Source organism: Anopheles funestus, chromosome 2RL (assembly GCF_943734845.2).
Source record: "Anopheles funestus chromosome 2RL, idAnoFuneDA-416_04, whole genome shotgun sequence".
NCBI classification, from domain to species: Eukaryota; Metazoa; Arthropoda; class Insecta; order Diptera; family Culicidae; genus Anopheles; species Anopheles funestus.
The window spans coordinates 46,148,764-46,174,641 of NC_064598.1; the positions used below are offsets into that span (position 1 = coordinate 46,148,764).

At 42.7% G+C, this 25,878-nt stretch overlaps 1 protein-coding gene across 3 annotated transcripts; it reads left to right on the forward strand.

Annotated features, from left to right (window-relative positions):
- Positions 1-125: 125 nt before the first annotated feature.
- On the forward strand, positions 126-25,341 carry LOC125765426 (ichor). Of its 3 annotated transcripts, XM_049430581.1 has the most exons (5): positions 126-290; positions 2,078-2,766; positions 3,133-3,273; positions 3,389-3,499; positions 22,252-25,341. In XM_049430581.1, exon 5 carries the CDS (start codon positions 22,541-22,543, stop codon positions 24,515-24,517), a length of 1,977 nt encoding a protein of 658 aa, XP_049286538.1. In that variant the 5' UTR covers positions 126-290; positions 2,078-2,766; positions 3,133-3,273; positions 3,389-3,499; positions 22,252-22,540; the 3' UTR covers positions 24,518-25,341. The 3 variants fall into 3 exon arrangements, with proteins under 3 accessions (XP_049286538.1, XP_049286537.1, XP_049286536.1); XM_049430580.1 differs by having other exon boundaries at positions 126-294; positions 2,078-3,273; XM_049430579.1 differs by lacking the exon at positions 126-290 and having other exon boundaries at positions 453-3,273.
- Positions 25,342-25,878: the final 537 nt, after the last annotated feature.

Sequence of the window (25,878 nt, forward strand, 5' to 3'; positions counted from 1 at the left end):
ACGGCTAACCGGGTAAGCGCTGGGCGGAAGGAAAGAGACACACAGACGAGCATCCCTTCTGCCAGAAGCCAGCCGGACCGTTTGGTAGGCCGTGGCCAGCATGCCAGTTTGTTTTCGATCGTTGCTCTATGCGCTTGCGTCCGTGCGGTTCACGTGCGCATTATTTTGGTTTTGTCTGTGCGTTCGTCAGCGCCGTCGTTACCGCCGCCGCACACCGATTGCCGCCATCACCGTCACCGTGACCGTAGTCGTTGTCGTCATCGGCGTTCGCAGGACTTCCAGTGCAATTAGTGAGTAAGTTTTGCATTCCGGTGATGTGTTTTTAATTGCTTGCAAATGTAATTCAGTGATTGTGGGATCGCAGATCCGCACTGTGCAAGAAACCATATGGAGCGGAAGTGAAAATTACGTGATCTTACGGAAATTAAGTTTCCTTTAAAAGCTCTCTGAGGGAGAAAAATCATAAAGGATCCTTGACCGTGAACGTCCACTACTATCAAGTGATTCCTAACAGGGTAGCCACATGTGCCAGGCTGTTACTAACTGGCGATCGCACGATCGTTTACAGGAAGAAAGTGTGACGTAGTACCCTAGTGACCCACATTTCTAGTGTGAACAAGAAAAGAGGAATTCAAAATAAAAAGCCAAACGTGTAAAGAATCTTGAACAACTCGACAACAGGATGTGACACGCAGGTGCATAAGTGATGTAATGATAAAGTATTGAAAATTATTTCCGGCTTCAATTTGGCACAATCGAAAATAAACGAAACACAAGATAAGGATCATGGTTTAGTGCCCGACAGTGTTGCAAAGTATCGTTTGGTGAGAAGTAAAATATTTTTTTACACCACACAACAACAACGATATTTGACAATAGTTCGCAGCTAGTGAAAGAAAGATCGTGCATTACTAAGCTAAGAATAATGAAGTAGTGGATGGAGCACTGATTACCGAGGACGAGAGTGACTGTTTAACGTGGTGTTGTGAATAGAACATACAATCGACGCATGTCCGATTCTGCTACCGTCATACCCCACCCCCGGGGGTGAAATGCTTTGCGGAGGTGCTAGTTGATGGTGGTGAGTGACCACTTACCACACCACCAGAAGACGGTACTGGTCCCGAGCCAGCACGCGCTGTCAAAGCATGGTGACGATGACCCACTTTATACTTGGTCGTTAGTTGTGTTATTTTTTTCGTAGTGTGTGTTATTGCTTTGGATAGTTTTCTTTTCCGTGCTGGCATTCCACGTCGCTGATGCGTGTGCAAGTGTAAGAAAAAGTTGTGGAAGGAAGACAACATACATGATATGTGTGTGTGTGTGAATGTGCATGTGTATGATCGAGTTAAGGTGTCTGGAGGCGGATTTAAGTGACTTCCAAATGTGATCGAATATGACGAAAGCATTTTAATCGCGCTTATTCTTTCAAGCTATTAAGGGATTAGAATAAGCCAATAGGAGTATTTTTTTTTTTGTTACGTAGCTTCAATCTTTCAAAAGTGTGTCAAAGTACATTCAAACCATTATTCACACATTGTTGCAATGTTTGTTTATTTTTTTATTTTTGCAAAGTGTTTTGTTACAATCGTTAACATAACATATTTTGAGTTGCGTTTGTGTTTACCGCCCTTCTCATTACCCGTATGCCCTTACTTCTACGCATGGGCCGATTTGTTTATGTTCATACCTGAAGCAATAATCAAACAAAACAACCACAGTTGCATTACCAAAGCATAAACACCAACAAAAAAAACACATAGGAAGTGAACCCAAAGCTAATTTTGATTGCAGTGTTTAACGTCGTGTACAATATAATTTGGTGATTGCAGTGAGATCTTTGCAGACAAAAGAAATAGAAAAATTAAAAAAAGTACATCTACCGTGAGATGAGGATATAAACAGTGTTAAAATCTCAACAAATTATCCGTAATGTGAAGATCTGTCCATCAGCAAAATGCCGAGCAACACAGCAACAGCTTTCAGAAGATACTCAATGATTGATGTAGTGTTTGTTAATTATAATAATTATGTTCTCTAACTAAGTTGTTCTACCTTTTTGTTTTTCGTGTTACAGTGACAGTGATTTAGCTACATCGTTCAGTGATTGCAATATGTGAGTGATTATAGTGAAAACAGCAAAGTTCCAATTGCTTGAAGTTTGTGAAGCTCAAGGAAGTTCACCGCCGACGCAACATTTCCGATACGAGCCAACTTTTACGAAGGCGTAGTTACTACATGCAAACGAATGAAATAGTCTACAATAGTGCATTTCGAAAAAAAACGGAAAGAACCGTTCAACAGTGGTCCAAAAAAAAGCAAACGGGCCAAAAGTGTATCAGTGCTAACATCTGTGGAGGTTCAACCGGGGCTGGATACGACAAAAAGTGTTACGAGTACAACCGATCGCCGATCTTCCTGTGTGGTCCTGACGCACGCATCCTTTCTCTCTCATCCCACCCGTGATCTTTACCGTCTGTGTAAATACCTGCACGTTCTGCCGAATGATTTGGAAATTCCTCAAAAGAACGATCACCTTTAGTTTGTTCGCCTAGCAGGCTGAAACTTTTACTATCACTTCTACTTCTTTTCATCCTTGCTGGCTTCACTCTACCGTTTATTTGATTGGATCTGTACAGAATACAAGTTTTTTTGATAACTTCACTCCGAACACAAAAGGGGTGCAAAGAACAAGGAACTCTTCCGACATCTATGCAAATACTCTCTTCCAAATCTTCTATCATCGAACTATCGTAAACGATTTGCGTGAGTACAACCTTTGTCTGTTTTCTATTGTACATCATTTCATCTCTTATCAATAGCCAATTCAATAGTATCAGTATGCTTTACAGCTTCGTAGATTAGATTTTAACAAATAACTTACTACACATAAAATAGAGCAGAGCTTTCAATAATTTTCCCCAACAAAACCCCCAAAAATAAAACTTTTCTTCTGATTTTAACTAACACGCTATTTCTTGCTTTCAGAATTTCTTCATCTCACTAACAAGTACTCAATAATATCTCCAACTATTACTAACCGGTTGTTAAGTATACCATCAAAAATATGACCATTTTACGTCTTTTGGGGAATTCTCAAATTTCTTCCACCGTTACAACCGGATACGCAAGTTTGACTTGACGGAAAAGACACTTACCGTTCGGCGATGAACGTCCCAAACAGTACGACATCTCTTAGTGTAAGCATCCTCTAAACAGTGAGTGTGAATCAACATACTATTACTCGTCCAACGTACTCCCCACTAGTACAGAGTAAGTAAGCTGCTCGTTATCGTCCGCTCGACTAGTTTGTGATTCGTTTCGAAGATACAGATCAGTTCTGTAAATCGTTTTAATGATTTCTTTACGATGTTTACATGGGTCTCAGTCACGCACGCACAACGTTTTTGGTACGTCGATGACGATGGATCGTAACCGTTCTACACGGATGCCGAGGGCGATAACCTTCCACCGCTGGAGTTTAGCTGCTTGATTAAAGGTTGGCTTAACTTAAATTCTTTTTCTTCTCCACTAGTGTAAAATATGTATACCGCTACTATGAAGCACAATTGAACAACATAATAATTTATCATTTATTTTCTGACGAATCTATACTCTCTTGTAAACCTATTTGAGTCATCCATTTTCCAACAATTTAGTCAGATATATTTTACTACTCACGAAATCGATAGTACACATGAGTGAATGCATGACTGTATTTTCCCAACACCGATTACATAACATGCAAATTCCGACGAGGAAATACACATAAATGTCTCCACCATTGACTCAACTTTGCACGCTAAACGTCATCGATGTGATACTTCGCTCATAGTAACCGGTAGTAGTATTTCCCGCATACTTCTACCTGTGATGAATAAACGTGTCGATGAGTCACGAGTGAACGGCCAAAGACATTGGCGGGGAGTTTTAGTGTTAAAGATTGTTGACCTAAATTCCTAACTGATATTTGAATGAAATTTTTGAGTATGTGATGATTTGGCATTCTGACAAATTGTAAATATGTGTTGAGTTTTTTGTAATTATTCTAGGAAGATATCATAAATGGACGATGAAAACCTTTCTTCGCTTGCGTAATAACCTTATAAATGATAACTGAAATATTTTGGCTTAATTATATTAGATAACCTAAATCATCAGGGCGGTAATAAATCAGGGCGGTCCGGTGGTGCATGTGATAAACGGCGCCAGTCCACACGGCCGGACCGGGTTCAAATCCCATCCGGACCGTTCCCCCGTAGCAAGGACTGACTATCCGGCTACGTGGTAAAATAAGTCTAGTAAGCCAGAAATGGCCGGCGTGACCTTTGAGGTCGTTAAGCCAAGAAGAAGAAGAAGAACCTAAATCATCACTTTATTAATGTATTAATATTTCAAGCTTTTAACTAAAATAAGAACACCAAATAAAACTCCCCGAAATGCAATTTCCGTTACTACAAAACTACATTAATCCTTACAGCTTATTAGTACGAGCTAAATAATTATGATAAATTACCCATAACCATTAGGAGGTAAAAACTCCATTACACAAAAACATTGTGCACATGAAGAGAAAAATACATTTATTCCAAACACGCTTTACTCACCTTAAGTTGCAATATGAAACCCAAAAAACGGACAAAAGCTACAAGCATTCTGTAGAATGATTGATTGGTATGAACAACCAAAAATAACAAATTTATAAAAAAATGCTCCCAAATGGGCATAAGTGTCTCCTTGCTCAAGGAAGCGAAGTATTGCGAAAGCAGAAGAAATAAGGAAAGAACAAAAAAATCTTACATTGAGTCCAGAAAACAAGATCCTGGTCCCGCGGGCTGCCTGACCTACTTTCCATTTCACTGACTCGACCATCGTCATCATCGCCATCGTCTGCGCCGCAACGGATGCAATTCCATTCCGTCGGTGTAATGCTCGCAGCATTTGCTGGGCAACGTTTTGTCAGTCGCGCCAAGAATGATGCTGTCTGCCCGCTTTGGTAGGTAACCAGCAAACATGGCGTAGCGTTTATCGGTAACTTGAATCATTCATGCTGACCGTAAGCCGAAACCGGCTTCTTCCCGATCTGATCGTCGTGTTACCGGGATTGGGTTGTGTGACGAAGTCACAATGGGGATGGATGGGATTGGGGATAAGATGCAGGAGCACAACATGATGGCTGGAACATGATGGATCTGGTTTCTCCCGGTGAGTCTTGCGAACTGAATGAAGCATGGAACAAGATTCACGGGACCATGGTGGGAAGAAACTGAACTGACCACGCAATAAAACCATCAACACTTAGCGCGCGTGGTGCCTTGAGCGAAATTCAGAGCGTGAATACCCTTTTCGTTGCGAGAACGGGAGAACTTTTACGGACTCCAATTACCGACATTATCGTCTGTGATGCGCTCCCGGATGCAAAATCGTGTCCCTTTTCCATCGTCAATGATACGTTTTGACAGGGACCGTGGAATACGAAACATGTACGAATCAATGAGCCGATCATTATGGACGGTGCAAAAATGTAAAAAAAACCCCAACATTTTCTCATCCTAAATTTCATTCAATTTGCCTTCCCACTCAATTTATACAATTTAGTTAAAAGTCATCCATCTCAATCTGGACCCTGGAATCAAACATAATTTATGGCACAAATACATCATAAGTTTTGTTTGTTCAGATAGAAATCTTAACCTTTTCCATCCGGTACCCTGCTTAAATACAGCAAGAAAAAAAGAACACCCGTGGTATAAATTAGACACCGAAACGAATTGGCACGAGTTGACAGACATAATTAGAGAAAATAGTACCGCTAATTGTTTTGTGCTGTTTGCGTGCGCTGAGAATGAGAATCAGGTTGACGCTTTTCAGGTCCACCCGCCGCTCTTGACTATTGTTTCAAACAGGGAAACAACCAAATTGTTTGATCAAATTAAACCACCTCTAATAATTTGTATCCGGGCAGCCGGTGGAGTAAGGAATATGGCTCCATCTGTATACTGGCACGTTTCTGCCTTACGCGCTCGTTGAAGTTCTTCATTCCCCGAAAGAAGCTTCAAAACAGAGAAATACAAGTCACTGCTTCAAATAAAAAAGAAGACACCACAAGAATCGCTTAAAGAGCTCCCTCGCGTGGACGAAACAGCACACCCCGTTCGATGGATAGACGCAACAAACTCCCCCCTTCCCACCCCCAACACGGACAGCATCTCACGGCTCACGAGACGATCATGATCATGGTCAGTGACTGTGAAAAAATAACGGCACCCAGACCCCCAGGTACGGCCTTCGGTATCCATTTCGTTTGGTATCGCTCACGCATCGCGATCAATTCCGTGACCCTGCCGGTCGGTGCTCCATTATTCCGCCCCTCTCACATCACTCCCTCTCTCTCTCTGTTGCTGGGCCCGATCCTTACCGGGCGGGTCGTCACCAGATCGCGTCCAACAAAATGTGCGTACCGAAATGCTACGCAACATCGCCCGGGTAGGTCTCAATTTGCTTTCGGAGCAAATTAGTGGGCCTACTTAATGGATGTCTTAACGGTGAACAAGCTAACGGCCGACGAGCGGAAAAAAGGGGGACGACTCATCTTGCCCGGTCAGATGTTTGCCGAAGGTTCCGAACTTCAATTCGATTCGGCCACTTTTTTGGTTTCGTTATTTCGGCGCAACGAAGGGAAGGGTCGGCGGTTGGTTATGAATTTATGCATGATACGTTCCGCACACAGGGGCAGATGCATTATGGAACGCATCATCCCATCCACCCGGTGGATGGGACCCCTAGTTTTAGGTGAACCGAAACGCCTCCTCCCATCGAAACGATTGCATCTTCCATCTCATCCACCCGTACATCACCGGTGACCTTAAACCTGGGTTGAGTCGGAAACCGTGCACGCACTGCACGCACCCCCCAAAAACCTTACGCGAGCATTGCAGCGCTTGACATTGACCATTGGGTTGAGCATGCCGCCCAGCATGGCATCGCTGCACATGGCGTTGAAGAGACAGGTTTCGTAAAACTGTCGCAACGGAACTTCTCGCCACGGCTAATCAAAAACCCACCGCGCAACCGGTTGCTAGCGATGCCTAATGGCGCAACGACTGATACGAAACGATTCGGATTGTGAACCCAATTCCGATCCGGCTCGAGCACGATCGGAATTGGAAATAAGGCTTCTAAGTTTAGATAAGTCTACAGGCGATCACCGATTCACTCCCTCGCGTAGGGTTTTTGGTACTCTTGATCGATTTTATTGAGCAACGCTGGAGCACCTTTATCTGGTGCCCTTTCGAGTGGAAGCAACAAGATCAAGTTTAGGAAACCGTTACTTTAATATCAATATGTGAAGGCCTTTGACCCTACGAAAGCGCATCCGAACGATTGCAGGAATCAGATTAGTTTTTGTGATTTGTTAGGAACATTTATTGCTGCTACATCCTTGATGCACTTATATTGTTGCAATCGCTGTGACAAACACAGGTCAGGTAAAGACTCGCATCTTTTTGTTTTTTGTTTTTAAATTAATCCCATTAATCTATATAAACGAGTTTATCGTGAACATCAAGCACTAGTCGAGCTCTTTGAATAAAATTAAACAGTAATATGTACGTAAACTACAATGGTAGAGATAATATTGTTTATCTCGATCACTAAGTTAAGCAATACCTTATATATAAAGGAATCATGTCATGTAATTGCTTCAAATACTATAAGCAATTACAACCCACTGCATTTAGAAAGAGAATGAGAATTTTTTGATAAAAAATATATCTAATAAAACTAAATAACATTGATTAACAAACGTAGCATAAAAAACAGCATATGCATAAATTGCCAATTTATATTTCTACATTTTTATTTATGTTACATTTTTTGCTTAAATTGCGAAATTATTTTACAGTTTTAATTGATAGTATTGTCCAAGTTAAACATTAAATTTTGAAGCTGAAGAACTCACTGGTCACTGATCTGATGCTGTTATTCTTATACATAAAATTGTTACACAATATACACTATAATTACGAACTTCAAGTTTAGAATAATATTGCGCAACAAAACTGTGCTTTAAACTCACTTTAAATCCCGCTACAGCTTGCTTACGGAAAAAGGGCATCGTCCAATGTTGTAAACATAATAACGATCGCCATTTTTCTTCAGCTCTCTCTCTCTCTTTCTCTCCGTCTTTAACGCCTGTATGCACCAGTTGCATTATTATGTAAACAATGCACCTGTAACGTACCAGGATCAAACCGTTGGACGCTGCACAAGGTACGGTACGGCGCTAATTAGCTGTAGGTGGCCGCTAAGCTTCTGTGCCGCCGTTCGGTTCTGTTCTATTTTCTTCAAAACCGCTCGTGCATGGCGCGGGTGCGCACCCGTGCCCGGTTGAGTGAAAGAAATGCTCGATAAGTTTTGCGTGCCGGATGCACCTTTTGCTTCCAGTCACATTTGCGCCAGCCTGCCACGCTTCCTAATGTGCGGTGCCAGCGGCTTAAAGAATAGGGAACGTAAAGCAACCGCTCCGAACTGTATCGCACCGGACCGTTCCAACAGCTGGCACGGTGCGGGAAGCACCGTGGCCCTTGGCCGAGCATCGGTCGGTGGCGTTGAAAAATACCGAGACCCGTTAGATGGAACATTTAAACATAACTGCATCGGTGGCTGGACTACATTTTACGCGAGGGGAGTTTTTTTTTTGTATAAACCCTACCGCATCTCTGCAAGCTTATTATGGATATTGTTTATTTATTTATTTATGTCATCTTCGTTGCCAGATTTGTACCAAGCAAGAGGGAGTGAGGAAGCAACTTTTATGTACATTTCATTAAGCTGTTCCTTCTCGGCCGGTAAGGCACCCACGCATAACTCCACGCGAAACGTACCAAAAATAAGGTGAATTAACTTACGTAGCACAGCAGTGTGGGTTCTGTTTTGCCACACAACCGCGACGTTTAAATTGCTTCCACTACCGAAGATGAAACACATTTTGTCCAATATGAGACGAATGAGAACACAGTCGAGCAGCTGCTGACCAATTTGAATCAGCTCCGAGCGAGGGATTCTAGAACAAGGATAGTTTTCATTCGGTGCGTGCTCCTGTCCGACGCGATCATTTAAGTCTCTTGATCTCTTTTTGGTAATCGAATGATAAAGCACCATAAGCGCTGGCACCATACTTTGCCTTTACCGGGTGATGTTTCTACGTTTAGCTTTATTTTGCGGGACATATTACGACCTTTTTGGGATGGAAAGGTAAGCATCAGATATACCCACTCACCAAAAACCTTATAAATTTTAATTTTTCTTTCGTGTTGGCTTCGCGCAGTCCAAATTACAATACCGTTAGATTGTCGTTTGTGAGTCGCTTGGAATAAACCCGAACAAAAGATGTTTGAAGGTTTTTGGAAATAAAAATTGCCTTGCTTTTATGCGTTTTAACAATATTAGATGATATGGTCCAATTTATTTGTCTTATTAAATTTGTGAATGAGAAATAAATTTGTGGAAAAAGTAAGTGAAAGGAAATTGTTTAATCATTTATTCAGATACAAGTTTTTGTGTAATTCATTGTATCGTCCCCAGAATCAATATTTATTTGTAATGCTTTTAAATTTACGATCAATATATATTTGTATTACGTAATACATTTATCAATGATCCAAAACAATCAAAATCTCTTGAACAATAATCAACAACGCTCAAGCAGGTTCCAAAACGTGAGATTTTGATTTGTTTTAAATTTTTTTTTTAAATAAATATTGTCACGTACTATCATCAACAGATGAATTTCACGATGCCATTTGTTTTATATTTTTGATTTCCCTTATTTCACTTCCAAAAACTCAAGCAAACCATATAATATACCGTATTTCCGCTTGTGTAAGATACACCCTCGAATTTAAAAATGTATTTTTGTAATTTTAGTAATAGTAAAAATTAAGATTAATAAAATAGTTATCGATGAAAGCAGAAAACATATTCTTTAGAAGTTCTCTTTTCCCATACATATCAGCATTTTTTTAATCTCTGATGAATCGAATAAACTATCGAAGGGTTAACTGTCCTCATAAACAAAGTCGTCCTCTAAATTATTTTCTTTATCGTATATAATATGTACGTCTGATTTGGAAGGTAAAATTTTAACAAAACATGTGCATCTTCAAGTATCAATTATTAACAGTTCTATTTATCACCGAGCAGCACAAGATCCAGTTTTTCGAAGATTAACGCAATGTCAGAAACAAATGTTAGGGAGAACAACGCAACCGAATAACCCAACAAACGGTGCAGTGTTCGTTCCTTCGTGAGGAAGCTCTTCATTATGGGGCGGATTATTTTACCACGGTTCGGTGAAACGAGCCACTAGAGGCGATCTGGTAGGAGGATTGATAATTTCATTAGGCCCGTGAACGCATGTGAACCTGTTGCGCATAAGGCACGCCAGGGAACACTCAAGCGCACACTTGACCTCATAATCAAGCACGAGTTGATGGTTGGCCTCGAAGTATGGGCGAAGTTCGGGAACATTTCGAGGTTAACGTTCGGTGCTTTCTTTGGTCTTTCTTCTGGTGTTTATCAGCTCTCTATATCAGCGCTATAAACATGAATAAAATAGCTTCTTTTTAACCTTAAAATTATGAATGAGGGCTTCATTGGTTTGATTTAAACTGAAATATACGAATATTCGGTAATTAATTTTAATGAAACAAGTCGTCGTCTCATTCTCTTTACTTAAGTATTATAGCATTTGTTCTATCGCATCTAATTGCTATTTAAATTTTCTCATAACACCAGACAGCGCAACAAGCTTAATTGATATCTCTAAATGGTCCATAACTACTGTACCGGCGCTTATGTGTGCATAGCTATTTCCATTTATCAACAACTCCATTAACTAACGGTTACGTTTCCCGTTCATTTCAAATAAACGCCTTTCTCTGATTAAAAATGAAGAGTATGCCGGGACCAACATGTCGCGTGTTGAATTTCTAGCCTTGTCGTGAGGACAGGCCTACCTCGATACTATCATTCGGACTGTCGAAGGGCTTGATCATAAAACTGTTACAAAAGTAATTTACGTATGCCACCAATAAATGCATTAAACCGTTTGCATGTCATAATGAATGTGCATTCCACCATCAAAATGTGATTTTTTTCGATTGAATTCTTCTGAATTATTAATTTCCATTCTTTCGACGACCCAACGCTATTCACTTCCAAAGGCAGAAAGAAACGTTCCTTCATCAACCCGGCTGCCCTTCGTTGGTGTTGGTGGATGGGCTAATTAAATGAATGGGCGGTCAACCGAACACGCATCATGGTATTGCCTCATCTTGATTTTATTTCCTTGAGACATCGATACACCAGCGCTTCTTGCTAGTCCTCCCCCCATAACAAAAAAAAAACCTTCCGAACGTGCGATGCAATATATTACCGACCGCTCAAATTCAATCAGAAGCACCGGCATCGTAACGATCATCGAAACAATCTAATAAATAGCAACGCAAGGTAACTGTTGCACCTTGAGCGGGCGATGAACCTCACCGGGTGGCCAAGGGGAAAGGAAGGAGGCAGTGCCGTTCTTCTAAATCCGATGCAATTTCCAACCCTTTCGGAAACGGACCGCACCGAAATAGTTTCTGCCTTGCTGCCTTCCATTCACGCGATGCCGAAACCCGTTCCGAGTGACGCCGACAATAGAGTCGCAAGCGACGAACCCTCGGCACACAGTCACGAGGCAGGTCCGACACTAATCACTAAACGGGGCAAAGACTCCACGCAACGGTGCTACGAAATGCTACGAAATGCTGCCATTTTGGCCTTAAGTCGTGGTGTGCTGACACATTTAAAGCTAAACACATGTAACCAAACACACACATATGGCCAAACATCCTTCTGACGAGCGGCGAAAGGAAATGGAGATGAATGCACTTTTCTTGCCGAATCTATAACACAGTCTTCTGACCGTACTCCTCACACAGTACCATTAGCGCCTCACTATGGGTAATAGTACTAATGATAGTAATAATAGAGATATGGCAGCAAATGATGGTTCGCTGATTTTTACGATCGCAAAACCATAGACCATGTCTTCTAGCCGTTTCGGTGTCCGTCTAGCCCCGTGCCAGTCTCTCCGCAACCTTCGATCGTGGTGACGACGGCAATGCCAATTCCAATTCACCCGAGTGCTGTCCGACAAGGTGCTTTTCGTTCCTTTTCTTGCCGTGCAGATCGCTTGCTGCTGTAGCTCCCAAAAAAAAGTTAAGTTTTAATTTCTTATTCCGGCAACAAGCCGGCAACGTGTGGAACGCAACGCATTCCTATTCGACTGACTCGCGACGATGACGCAGCGCTAGACAGGCACGCGATTCGTTCGTCGTATTGCACCACGATCTCCTCACCCGGTCAACGCAGTTGTGACCGATCCGCAAGTAATTAGTTTTCACGGTGGTCCCAAGATTCATCGTATCGTAAGTCACAACCGCTAGTGTATTACAAAGCATTTGAAGACGACAAAATACCCCCTTTTTGTGTTGTCTTTGATTTCGTCTCATACTCCTACACATACAAGTTCTTACATTTGTTGCAAACCGTTCCAAGATCAACTATTCTATGGTCGTTCTAACGAGTTGATTCCATCGTAGTGTAAGCGACACCGTCGTGGTGTTTCAAAATATTGTTTTTAACCGTTCGGTTCGCTGACGCTAAGAAGCGGTCGTTTGTCTTCACCCGCCCCTAATTGCCGTTAGCGACTGTAGCGTCACGCGGTCGCACCGGTTGTGGCAGCTAATCAGCAAAGCAAATTAATTAGCACCGCATTAGAACGACTCGTGCCCAGACGCTTCTGCACTGTGATTTTGTCAGCCAACGCTAAGCTTGTTAGTCGCAACAACCGAATTATGCGATAGGTACTTAGTAGGTAACATATTACATGTATTTGGATAGTTTGCATGTGTATTGATTTTAGCGAAATCTTAGAGTGTTAGAGTTTTTACTGTTGATACCTTTATTTAATGTAATGCAGTTCCTTTTTTGAGATTATTTTGAAATTGAAACAATACATTTAAAAAGTTGATAATAATTGTGATCAACTAACTTAAACAGAAACAATTTGTAAATGGATTTTTAAGCAAAAAATGTTTCACGAAAAAGTACTTTAAAGACACTTTGAAAATATGATATTTTGCAACACATACAATTATTCTAGAAATATTCAGAAATTTATTCTGAATAAATTTATTCAGATTTTTCTATATAAAACCAAATTTGGTTTTAAACCGAAACCGAAGCGGAGTTCAGAAAGGAGTTGTTAGGACCAACAGGAAGGAGTTAGGAAAAAAGATCTCAAAGAAGTATTTTGAAGTCCCTTTTTTGTTATGGTAGTCACCACAATTTCATCCCCAACCAATTGATTCAGTATCTCGAAACTCTCTATTGTGAGTATTAATAATATTTAAATTTTGAATTAAGAACAAATGAACCTAAACTAATTATATATTCCAACACTCATCCATCCCAAATTTACGCGTGCCTTTGTATAAATTCCCATTATCAAAAGGCTCTAGAAGGATAGAATTCGATTTATCTTCCACTTTTCACACTCACTCAATCCAGTGAATTGTCGAAATCGATGGATGATCTTAAGCGCTCCAAAGGAAAAAAACAGGCGCTAGGAAATATTAATCATTCTCCTAAGCATCCTTCTCCTGCATGGAAATGGGTTTTTTTCTCTCACTTTTTTCATTTTTTGATTTACTGCCACATTCGTGATCCTCGCTGTCAGCAGCAGCGGTAATAGAGGGAAACATCATCCATCAAACCATCGTTAGGCATGATGACAGTGCTAAGTTCACTAACCGGGTTCAACCCGAGGAGGGGAGCATGAAAAAATCAACACTCCAACACACACACACACACAAGCAGTCGCATCGGATCGGACGTACTTTGAAGGAATCTAGTTTTCGCTTCTGATTAATTTTTAATGGCCCCGGCAGCAAAACGGGCGCCGCCATTACGATTTCGAGAATAAAACATCCTTCCAAAACCCGAAACCAGACACTTGTGTGCGTTTTCCGTAGTGGCCGCTCCTCGTAGAATGTGGGTCGTTCAAGAGAACGACGAAAAGACGATACGATTGAGGCATACTTGATCATACACATCGCCCACTGGCTTCGAATCGGTAGCCGGAACGGGTGCGCTGGGTGGTGCCAAATGAGAAACATGAATCAATCCCCGAGGTCACGGAATCGGCTGCAACGGCTGCACCGGCTGCATACCCGGGCGAAGGTGATTAATGAATGCCGGTGGCTCCTAGGTGCATTGGCTGACAGGTTGGGCTAGAGCCCTTTTGGTGGTATGCGTACGGGATTTTCCTTCAAATTGCTGTCCGTTTTCACTGGTAACAACTACGACCGGTTGATAACACACCTTTCCGGTAGCAGTTTGGGTACATAAACCCGTTTCCGGGGCAACTATTAGCATGGGATTAGCTTTCCTATTAAAAACATACCACTATCGGAATCATGCTGACAGCTAGCCCATGGATGGAATCTTCTTGCCCGTGTACCTTGGGATCTTGCCTTGGTGACGATACGCACTGCACTTGCAATAGCTCGGTCACGCTCTGCTTACACGACCCGTCGACGATCGCCTCAAGCGAACACATCGCAATAAATTGTACAACATTTCTCGTGCAACATTTCATTAATAAATTAAAAGTCGCGGTCACGGGAAGACGGTGCAGCGGTACGGATGGATGAGAAAACAGCAACAAAAAAACAAGCCCAGGGCAACTCTGTCCACAGTTCTGCTCATGCGTGCGTCCGGTGTGCGAGCCGAGCCGTCCGGTGGCAAAATTTTTGATGGACAAATTAGTGAACGCATTGATTTATGGTACCACACTCAAGCGACGAAACAAGCGTGCAAAAAGACGAAAGAAGGTACTGTTTTCTTATTTCTTAAATACCTGCTGCAATCGCTAACTCTTCATTCATACATTCGTGGAGGAAACTGTTTTTTGTGCTTGTTTTTACCGATTTTTCAACGCATTTTTTGCCTTTGTTCCATAAGAATAACGAAGCAACGGTCTGTCAGAAGCGTGTGCCGTGGTGTGTTTTAAATTGATAAACAAAAAATTCATTCTTTTGGTTTCTTATGCAAATCATTTAAGAATGCTTTTTTTTGGTTTTCTACGTTTCCGAAACAGCATGCGAAGCGTCGTAAATCATCATTGACGAAAAACATCAAAAGACTTCAATGATCAAACAGGCGAGGAACCTCCCGATGCGATGTTTCGCTACGAAACGTAACGAAGTTTTTTTTTGTACAATCAATTTACTTTAAAGCTCAATAGAAAGAGATAAACCGGTGAAATGCTTTCTCTTCTTCCCTCTTTCGAATGTGTCATTTATTTAAGAATAATATATCAAAACAGCTATGCATGCATCGAACATGATTCGCACACTGATTGCCGATTTGGCTATGGCAGAGGTTAACCTCGAGGAAAGTGACGGCGCAGGACGAAACTTCGGTCATATCGAAACGAACAAAGCCGCGAGGTAATCCTTGATATGTGTACGTTTTTGTGGGAAGTTGCTCCATGCGGGGTTAAGCTTCTCACGATCACGCCAATCATTTTGCGAGTCTTTTTTGCTCAGCCCCAAAACAGGATTGACTCACCACCCGCTCGGAACACGAAATGCCGCCCGCAGGGGTTAAAGTTCTTTCCATTTCTTAACGTTATCCCGGTTTTTTGGAGGAAGTCTCTGGCTTTTCGTTTCGGCAATCTGACCCACATTCGGTTGTGTGCGCACCCCTGCGGCATTGATTCTTTACCGTTCAGAAAGGTAGAACGATTTTGACCTTTTAATGTTGCTCAGATTTGACAATGGCCGAACGCTTTATAACAGCACCAACGAATCTGGGAGAAGTGGGAAACCGTGGTCAGCATTATTGAAAACTGGCTTCAAGAATGTTATTGTTTTAGTGATATCATTTTTAGAAAAGTCATGCAATAATATGACATATTATATTTTCTTGTTTTCCATGGTCGTTAAAATTAAAATATTTTTGTATTTGGTTTTAATTGCTCTTGTCTTTATTTTGTTAAAATTTATTACCCACATTTAAACAAAACTTGCCTTTTTTCTTTTTTGCATTTCCAGGCAATTTGCATGCGCCTCTAACGACAAAGAAAAAGAAAGCAACATTTCAGGTGTCTAATGTACCAATAGCGCCACTGGCGCGGGTTTTCCTACCCCAAAAAGAGCTTTACTAAGGAATATTTATGAGCTTTGACGCTCGTTTCTTCACATCTCATTTTAAGCCGCATTTAACTGTAAGATAAAAATAGCTACACACCGTGCAAGCCAAACGAGTTTCGTTGGCAGCGCTGTTCAGTCATTCTCCACAATGCTTATTATCATTCTCACCTGTGATTAAGCAAAAAAAAAACACGCCAGTGGAAGATGTTTCGGTGCGGTATGGTGACATTAAAGGAATGCCTGCTGACGCACGCGATGGCGAAATGTGTTCCCTCCCGAAAAGGTCGCCTATACGGGGATCTATAGTCAAAGGTTAGAAAGATATATGCGAGTTGCGATGAAAAGTAACATACCTTCCATGTGTTAAAGTCTTTTATTATATGTATTCATATAATGGGAATACTAATATCGTTCAACGAATAAATGAGTGTTTTATTAACAAAATAAATTTTTTTTGGTCGAAATAAACTTTCCAACGGAAAAAAAGGTTTCAGTCACCTCAAAACCTACTGCTTTCCACTGATAGTGCCTTCAGTAGCATCGTTAGGGGAATTATTGGTGCACACATTGTTGCTGTAGATAGTGCCGCTGCTGCCGTTGAACGATGTGCAGCCGATCGATCACGATTGATGCTTACCGGCGGCAGAAGCGTTTGTGCAGGAGACGGGATGCGGAAAACTGTAACATAAATGTAGCTCACACCGAGCCAAGTGAAGAAGCAAGAAGAAGAAAAAAAAAACATATTCCATAAACATAACAATTAGCACACCACCCCAAAAACCTGCATAGCAACGTCGCCATATGGGAAAAGGGGCAAACGAGAGCATACCACATCATCATCATCATCCTCATCATCAACATCATTTAGCATCATTATCATTCGGGCGGCGGCACTCGAGGCACATGCCTCGGGCGAAGAAAGCATGAAGAAATCGTAAAGAGGAAATCGTCGAAGGCAACACAACGCGGCATCAAAATCAGGGTGTTTTGCATCCGTATTCCTTCCGCTTGTGTCGGTGAATGATCGAGCGGAGGAAAATTTAAACTTTCAAACAGGTGTTTTTTGGGCAATATTTTTCATTAATCTTTTTTCTTGAAACAAAAATATTCTGATTTACATATTTATCCTAAAGTGTTGTTGTGCTTAACAATAAAACTACTAAGCGTTTTCTGATGGTTACTGTAGCGTTTCGTGGTTATTGTATAAGAAATTTCAGATTATGGAATATGGTTTTAGTTTTTTTTTTGTGGAATTTGTCTTAAAGAATAACTATGGTGGAAATGTTCAACTACAAAAAATGAAGTTTCTTGTAGAGTAGTAATTTTGACTCGTACGAAAATTCTAGAGTTAAACTTCATACATGCTCGTTAACGAAATATCCGTCAAATTCGATTGTTGCCAACTTACCTCTGGGCGACTGAGTTTTAAGTTCAATCTAAAGTGTTTAGACGCAAACGCTTTGATTGAACCGCTTGAGAAGAAACTTCTCTCTGCGGAATGCGAATGGCACATTAAAGTAGAGAAATTGAACGATGGAAGAAGTAGAATAACAAAACGCAGCAAACAAGCAAACCGAAAAGAGAGAAAGATCGTTCATCGCGATCAGCGAAACAGATATCTCTGTTCCGCGAAGTGTTGCCTCCCATTGTTCGCCTTGTCTTCTTCCACTGTTGCTCTCGCGCTCCATTCCCATGTTTCGAGGGGGAGCACGGGTACAGTGCTCCACGCAATCGTCGCTCGTGCTTGCGAACACAGCGCATTCGGAAGTGTGTTAGCAGGTCTCGCGAATAACGGTATTTCTTGTTGTTGTTGTTTACTTTCGTCTCCGCTTTGAGCTGATTCTTTGCGGTGGGCCTGAGTGGACCTTTCCGTGTTGTGTGTGCGCGCGTGGAGACCCGTTTTCAAGTGCGTTCAACGGTTGACGGAGCAAAACGTAGGGGACAGTGTGTACCGATGGATGGTTTGACATAGCGGAGGGGAGTATGTGATTTTAAAAATGAAGATACAAAAAAACGCTTCGTCGATCCGTTGGGCGAAGGAAAAATTCATCAGAGAGACTTGCACGATGGTAACAGTGACGAACGTACTATGTGCGACAATGATGATTTTTTTCAGTAAAACTACCAAGCGTTTTAAGCGTTATAGTTATTCGATAAACAATTTTAAAATAATTTTGATATTCTCTTAAACTACGTTGCATTAACTGGGATAAGTTTTCTTTAACTCAAATATTAATTTGATCTTAATGACTTAGACAGTCATAATCGCTCCGATAGTTCTAGTGTAAAACAAGAAACCTTTTATTGTTAAGGTCTTACGCTCAACGAATCTTTTATTATTCTGTTGTGTAAGAATTGCTAAACATAACATCAAACATTTCTATTTCAAGAATTTCGTAGATTAATAATAACATTTTACACCACAAACGCTGGGACATCGAAGTGACATTGTACCCGTTAGAGACTTAATGATCATTTTCCTGCTTATTCACTTCCTATTTTTAATCCATCCAAAGGCAGGTGGAAAAGGGTCCCAATGGAACACAACAACAATAAGCATCGGTAGTGTTGGTACACAAAAAAAACAACAAACATACTACACTCCCCCCATCTGCCCCCGAACCTTACCTTCAAAATGGCATGCCATGCCTTGGATTGAAAGCGAATTTTCCCGTTCCCTTTTCACGGTGCTGGAATCGGTCGGCACATTTCCTGTGCGATCGTTGAATGTGTGCGTATTTTTCATTCCATGCATCCACCGGCCAGCCACCCATTTTTGTACGCTTTCGCGAAGAACATCCATCGGGCTGTTTCACTTCGTTCCTTTTTTCCTCTTGCTTTTCTCGCTGGCCTCAACTGCCTACAGCAGACAAACGCTGCCCGTTTCTCACCGACCCGTTGAGGCAAAATGGAAAAACCCGAACGTGGAAAATAGGTCAATCTGGCTGGTTGACTGGATGTGTGGTGCTGGTTGTGCTGGGATTCTCGGGTGGGAAGTGCGCCATAATAATGCGCCATAGGAATGCTCTGCGCCAGACGTACTATACATCCCGCAAAACACTACCAGCAGAACCATGTTTTATGATTGGACCACAGGTTCGGATGATAGGAAGAGTGATTTTTTCTCTCTTCCCTCTTTTGCCTTACTTATTACCTTCTCGCATTATTCCTCCGTCGGGAGTGTCGGGATGTTTTATGATTTCTGTTTTTAGTTTGACTTCTCGTGGGCTTTAAATGCGGGTAAATGCGGGAAGTGAGAGAGCGTGGCAGAGAGGGGGAGAGGGTGGCTTTTACTGCCACTTCATGGGTGCCATTTTTCTTCCATTCCCGCTCATTAGAACGTCTGCCCGTTTCCTGCCAACGCGGTGGCCTGCCAAGCCGACCGCGTGCCGACGACTGGCATTATTTTCGTAATTATTTGCTGGGAGTTTTCGATTTTCATTTCCTGTTGATGCATGCGGTAGCTGCTGACGATTGTTTCGACCGGTCCGTCGAACACTTTCGCTATCGTGTGTGAAAAACAATTAGATTATATTTTTATTTTTTTCGGGGTGTTTATTATAATTTACAGTTTAGTCATAGTTTACTAAATGATTTAATGTCGTCAGTTTGGTTGTTTTCTTGTCCAGTAATAATACTTTGATGTTTTGAATTTTTTTTATTATATTTAAAGCATTTTAGTTCAGTTTACTAGTGTTTTCTTGGATATGTTGTTCAGCCGTGGATTGCATTATTATATGAGAGCTTTCTGTGACTTGATTTTTACCTTCTTCCAATTAGTCTTTACACAATTAATTCTTTACGCATCTAGCCATTTGAACCGAATTGAATGTGATGTTTGGTCGTCCATTAACTAACTTATTCTTTTATTTAACCATCCCAAAGAACACTGTAAAATGATTATTTGTTTTATTAGAACACACCTTCACTTCAATAATACTTTGAAAAATCTTCCTTATCCTTATATAGTGTTTTTTAGAAAAATTGTTTATTTTTTATAATATTAGTTTTGTAAAATGATTATTTGTTTTATTAGAACACACCTTCACTTCAATAATACTTTGAAAAATCTTCCTTATCTTTATATAGTGTTTTTTAGAAATATTGTTTATTTTTTATAATCTTAGTTTTACTTTACAAGATACTCCAGATATCATCAGACAACTTCGCACGCTTTGTATGTACCTGTGCCTGGAATGTCTCTGAACATCCAACAAACAAAAGTTCATCCCCCATCAAGAATGAGACAAAGACAAATTAACAAGTAAATAGCTCACAAAAAAGCGGTTCCACAGCACAAACAAATCCACGCGAATAAATTCCCAATACATCACGCATGCCAAGACAAATCATCTTGGTCCAGGTGACACTCCATCACTCAGATCGTGTTCCGAAGCTTCGTTTTGTTTACCTTTCTGTATTTACTCACCGATCTGTTGATGTTTGCTTCCTTCCTTCATTACCGACGTGAACACCGCAATTTTTCCCCTGTCCTGATGCAGATGGCATGCGCGATCTACGTTCACCACCTTCTCACCGTACCGTACCAACGCAATGAAACTGGCAGAAACATAAACACAATATTTTCCAAGCTTGCGCTTCAACGACCCCGAACGTGGTAGTGAATGTGTGACGCGAGTTGCGCTTTTGGTGTCGCATGCAAATGAGAAGCGGCTGCCATGCATCACGCATTGCACCGGGAAAGAAGAACAACCCGACCGCTCTCGAACAAGCGCTATGTAAAAAAGACAAATGCCCCCTCTTCTACAATTCCTCTGGATGGTCCCCGGGAACCGGGTTAGGGTAAAACAACAAAATCTAGCCCGTTGTGTTGCGGTTAGTGCCACACTCGATGCTTATGGATATGGACCATAGGAGGTGAAAGAGATCATCCACAAACCTACATTCATTTCTAGGTTATTACAGTCACCCATGGAACCTGCTGTTACCGGTTGTGACAAACGTACGCACGGTTACCTTTCGCTTGGAGCTTAACCATTAACACGTTAATCCAGTTGACTGCACTGCAAGGGATCACACTCACAACGGGTACTGTTTTACGTCGAATAACTTCCCAAAACTGTGATATGTTTAAATGATGGAACACACGTTTGTTGGGAGAACGCGAGAAAGAGCTTTTGGTTGAGCTCCACCAATGATGTGGCATGCCGGCACCTATTCCATTATTTTCGGCGTTTATTTGACGCGATTTTGTCATGCGTCACAAGTTCCCGGTGCATTGTTTGCGTTGGTAAATGGGTGATTTGTCTGAGAAAATAGTGAATGAAACGAGGACCCATCCACTCCATCTCCTGCGGGAGAGAATTGGTTTACATATCGGAACACTTGCTGTAAATCCATCAGGTTACTGGAAGGAAAGGAAAGGTTTTATGTACTCGACCTACAATTGGTGGTTTGTTTAACTTTTGCGGCATCAATGACAATCAAATACACGATCGCTACAAGCATCTCATGACCAATGTTTTTTTTTTAATATTCTAATGCGTTTGACAAACAAAAGTAACCTGCTGCTTTTGAAAGGTGAAAGAGATGCGTAAAGTAATGCGTTGGTAGAACAATGGAAAATGTGTTTGCACATTAATAAATAGAAGAAAAAAAACGTTGAAAACATTACCGACGACACAAGGTATTTGCAAGATCTATTAGTATATTCTGCTGGACATTGTGAGGTATACAATTAGAAAATTGTTTCCAATTTTATAAATTCATAAATCATTTCCAACTACTCACAACATATGCTTTATGCAACTTAGATTCTAGTAGATGTACTCAATAAATAGGACACCCTTTTGACATTTCCAATGAGAAATTTACTTTGATTAGATGTTAATTTATTATTATATTTCGTAATTCCATAACTACTACAAAAGATATGCACTGCAACTAAGAAATTCCTTTGTTCTATGTCTTTTTCGTTTCGTTCCATAAACGATCCGGTTTTCCCTTAACCCTCAACACACATCAGGCTGAGACCATGCACGAACAGCTTCGGATGCTAACGGAGGATCTTCAACGGAGCATATTCTACTGGCGCATGATCGTTGCCTAGCTTGCAGCCACAAGTGCACTAGGGTACCCTAGTGGTACCTACTTCAACACAGCCGCCAGCTAACGTCACCCGACACAACAGTAAACAGTACCAAAAAAAGTATCGAGTTTTCGATTCGTCGATCAATATTCCAATAATCCATTTTAAATCAACGGACAGTACAACCAATCATCTGCGCGAAAGTGATCACCGGGTGACTTTGCTAATGCGAGGGGCGTCGCATGCGACCACGCCTAAACATTACACTAGCCCCATGCACCTCGAGAGCATGGTCAACTGCAAGATGAGCTCGCAGAACGATTCGGTCGAGGTGGAAAGTTTACTGATGAGCCCGTGCTGGAACCAGTCCACCAGCGTCACTGATCAGTACCTGCTCGATGGTCACAAGCTGCTGCTCGAGGCCGAACTCGACTCGCTGCCGAGCGATGGCGAAACGCAAAAGAGTTCCATGGACGTGCTCGAGAACCTGCTGCTCAATTCGGCCGCCTCCATCACAAGCAACGGCGCGAACGGACACAGCCACTCGAACGGTCACATAGGGGGCGGTGGAGGTGGAGGTGGTGGTGGTGGCGGCGGCGGAGGTGGAGGGGGAGGTCTCGGGAATGGAGACGTGAAGCCACTGCCCTCGTTTACCTCCTTCAATACTGGCCACCTGTCGATCAATGGTATCTCCGGGTACCATTATACGGCGATCGCTCAGCGTTTACCGGAGGAGAATAATAATTACACGCAAAACACGTACACGAGTGGTGCTACCGGTGGGTCTGGCCATCTGGGAGGTAGCAGTGGGACGACGAATGGTAATGGAAATGCTCCCGGTACCGGAACCAGCGTCGGTTCGACGGGTAGCGATAACAACATCGTTTCGTCTACATCAACCTGCCTGCCCGACTCGGTACTAAATCCGGACGGATCGAGTGCCGACAATGGGGGCGGTGCGTGTAGTCTGGCTGATGTGAAGCTCTTCTCGGATGGGTCGCTTGACGGTACCAAAATCTACAGTGCACCTGCGGACAGTTGCGTAATGAATGGGGCCGATTCTGTGTCGAGTGCGCGGATATTCGTCGATACGAAGGAGTTGTCCGAGTACGATATGAGCTCGATCGAGGATATTGCCGCGATCATTGGTTCGGCGATTGCTGACACAACCGTGCCGAGCAGCAAGGTGGAGAAGGAGGATGGTAATGATACGCGCGACTCGTGGATGGATCTGGACGCGTGGATCGAGGGCACCTGTACCGGTGTGCCAGATGGTGGTAAGCTCATCGTAACGCAGCAGGACTCGCTCAGCGAACTCATCCTACCGAGCTCCCCCGTACATACGTCCAGTGGCACTAGCTCCACGTTGCAGAGTCTGCTGACGCACGGTTACATGCCACTGCTGCAGAACCGATTGCAGCACGGACCACCGATCAAGCTGGAAGCGCCAAGCTCAACCTCGTACTGCGGTGAGCTGATATCCACCTCTACTAGTCCACCCGGGTCGGTCGTCTCGACCTCCACCGATAATCTCATACTCAACGGCAGGTACCTGCAGGGACATCATCACCATCAAAACGGACACCACTTTGCGCTCGGGTCGATGGGATCGCTCACCAAACCGGACGGGCTCTGCAGTCCGGAGCTCGGCCTAAGCAATTATCCCCACACGACCACCACCACCTCTACATCCTCCTCGAGCGCTAGCAACTCTCCGACGACACCAAAAAGTAAACGGCGTAACCACAAGCAGCAATCGAAGCAGCCGGGAACGCTCGTCCCGACGCCTACCGGTGCCCTCAACGCCCAACAACATCAGCAGCAACAACACCATCAACAGCAGCAGCAGCAGCAGCAACAACATCACCAACAACAGCAGCAACAACACCACCAACAGCAACACCAGCAGCAGCAACAACAGCAACAACAACACCAGCATCAGCTCAACGCTCAATCGCAACAGGCCGCGGCACTCAGCTTCCAGGCGGCGAACGATCTCAGCGGGCTACTCGGCAAGGAGAAACCGGTCCACCGGTGTAACATCTGCAACCGGGGTTTTCTGAACAAGAGCAACATTAAGGTGCACCTGCGGACGCACACGGGCGAGAAACCGTTCCGCTGCGAGGTGTGCGCCAAAGCCTTCCGGCAGAAGGCACACCTGATCAAGCACCAGCAGATACACAAGCGGATTGGGCGCGATTGACCATCAGAGACGGTGCCGCCGAGGAGTTCGTCCGGTGCGCGCAAAGCCAAACGCACATCCGACGACACCGAGTACGGCACCGTCACCGGCGACTATCATACCAACGACGATCAGCACAACATTCCATCCGAACTGGAGGACCTGGACGAGCTGGATCTCGACATGGAGCTGGAGCAGGATCAAGCGAACCAACGGTTTCATCGTTCCTTCGTACCGTTCGTGTGATCGACGTGATCGACGTAATCCCAAAAGTCGTGTTTCTGTGTAGATTAGTGAAGTTATTCGGTGCGCTGGCAATGCTCCGAATATCTGCGATTCGGTGCGGAGAGTTGTGCAGCCAATGTCAAAGAAACAACAAAAACACACATTAACACTCGTACCTCAGGAGATTAGTGAAGTAGTTGCTGGGAGGAAGATGCTTGCTGCTATCCTCTTTTCAGCTTGTGTGGGACCAATCTGTCACAAGGACGGCAGGGTTCTGGTGTGTACATAGAGAAGGGATGGCGCTTGCTCGTGGTGCTCGCGAATGTCCGGGCCGGGCACTTGTAACACTCAAAACAAAACATATTTATTTCCTTCCGGCGCTAATACCCCCGGAGTTGCGATCCACGAGTTGACGCTTCCCATGATTGTTATGTTATTACGCCTATCATTATTAAACCACGTGTTTGCCGTCGTGTTGCTGCAGATAGGAGTAAAGTAGAAGCTAGGGCTATTCGCGATTAGTGGCGGATCGGCGGTTGGTGAATGTAATTTATATCTGTAACAAATGTACGCTATAACGCTAAGTTAGATATTTATTCGTTAACTCCAGCGTCAACTGTTGGTCTTTAAGGGCTTGCTGGGTCAACACCTTTCTAGCAGGTAAGCGTAATAGTAACAGTAGTAACAGACAAATACAGAACACGGCTAGGGCATTGATTGCCACCCAAGCAACAAACATGCAAAAAAACAATTTCATCACAAACACAGATGGAAGATGGCGGTATCTGGTAACGCGGTGCAAAACGGAAAGTAAAGATTTGTTATTGTTACTGAGTTTTTTTTAAATGTTTGTTTGTACTTTTTAATTTCCGCTTTAAGGCACCGCATCCCACCAGAACCGTTTTTCCATTTGTTAAAATATACATACGCAAAACGTTCATTCCAAAAATCAACCTCCTTCGAACAATTCCATTTCCACAATACGTACCGATATTAAGTTACTACCACTATAAGTGCGCGGTTAGTTCGCACAAAAAAAAACATGTACGATGCCTTCAGTACCTTTGCTTAGTAATAATTGTAAAAAAAACACTAGATGAGAAAACCTCATAATACGGACACAACAAAACGCTGTCTTCCTTTTAGTTAATTGACAT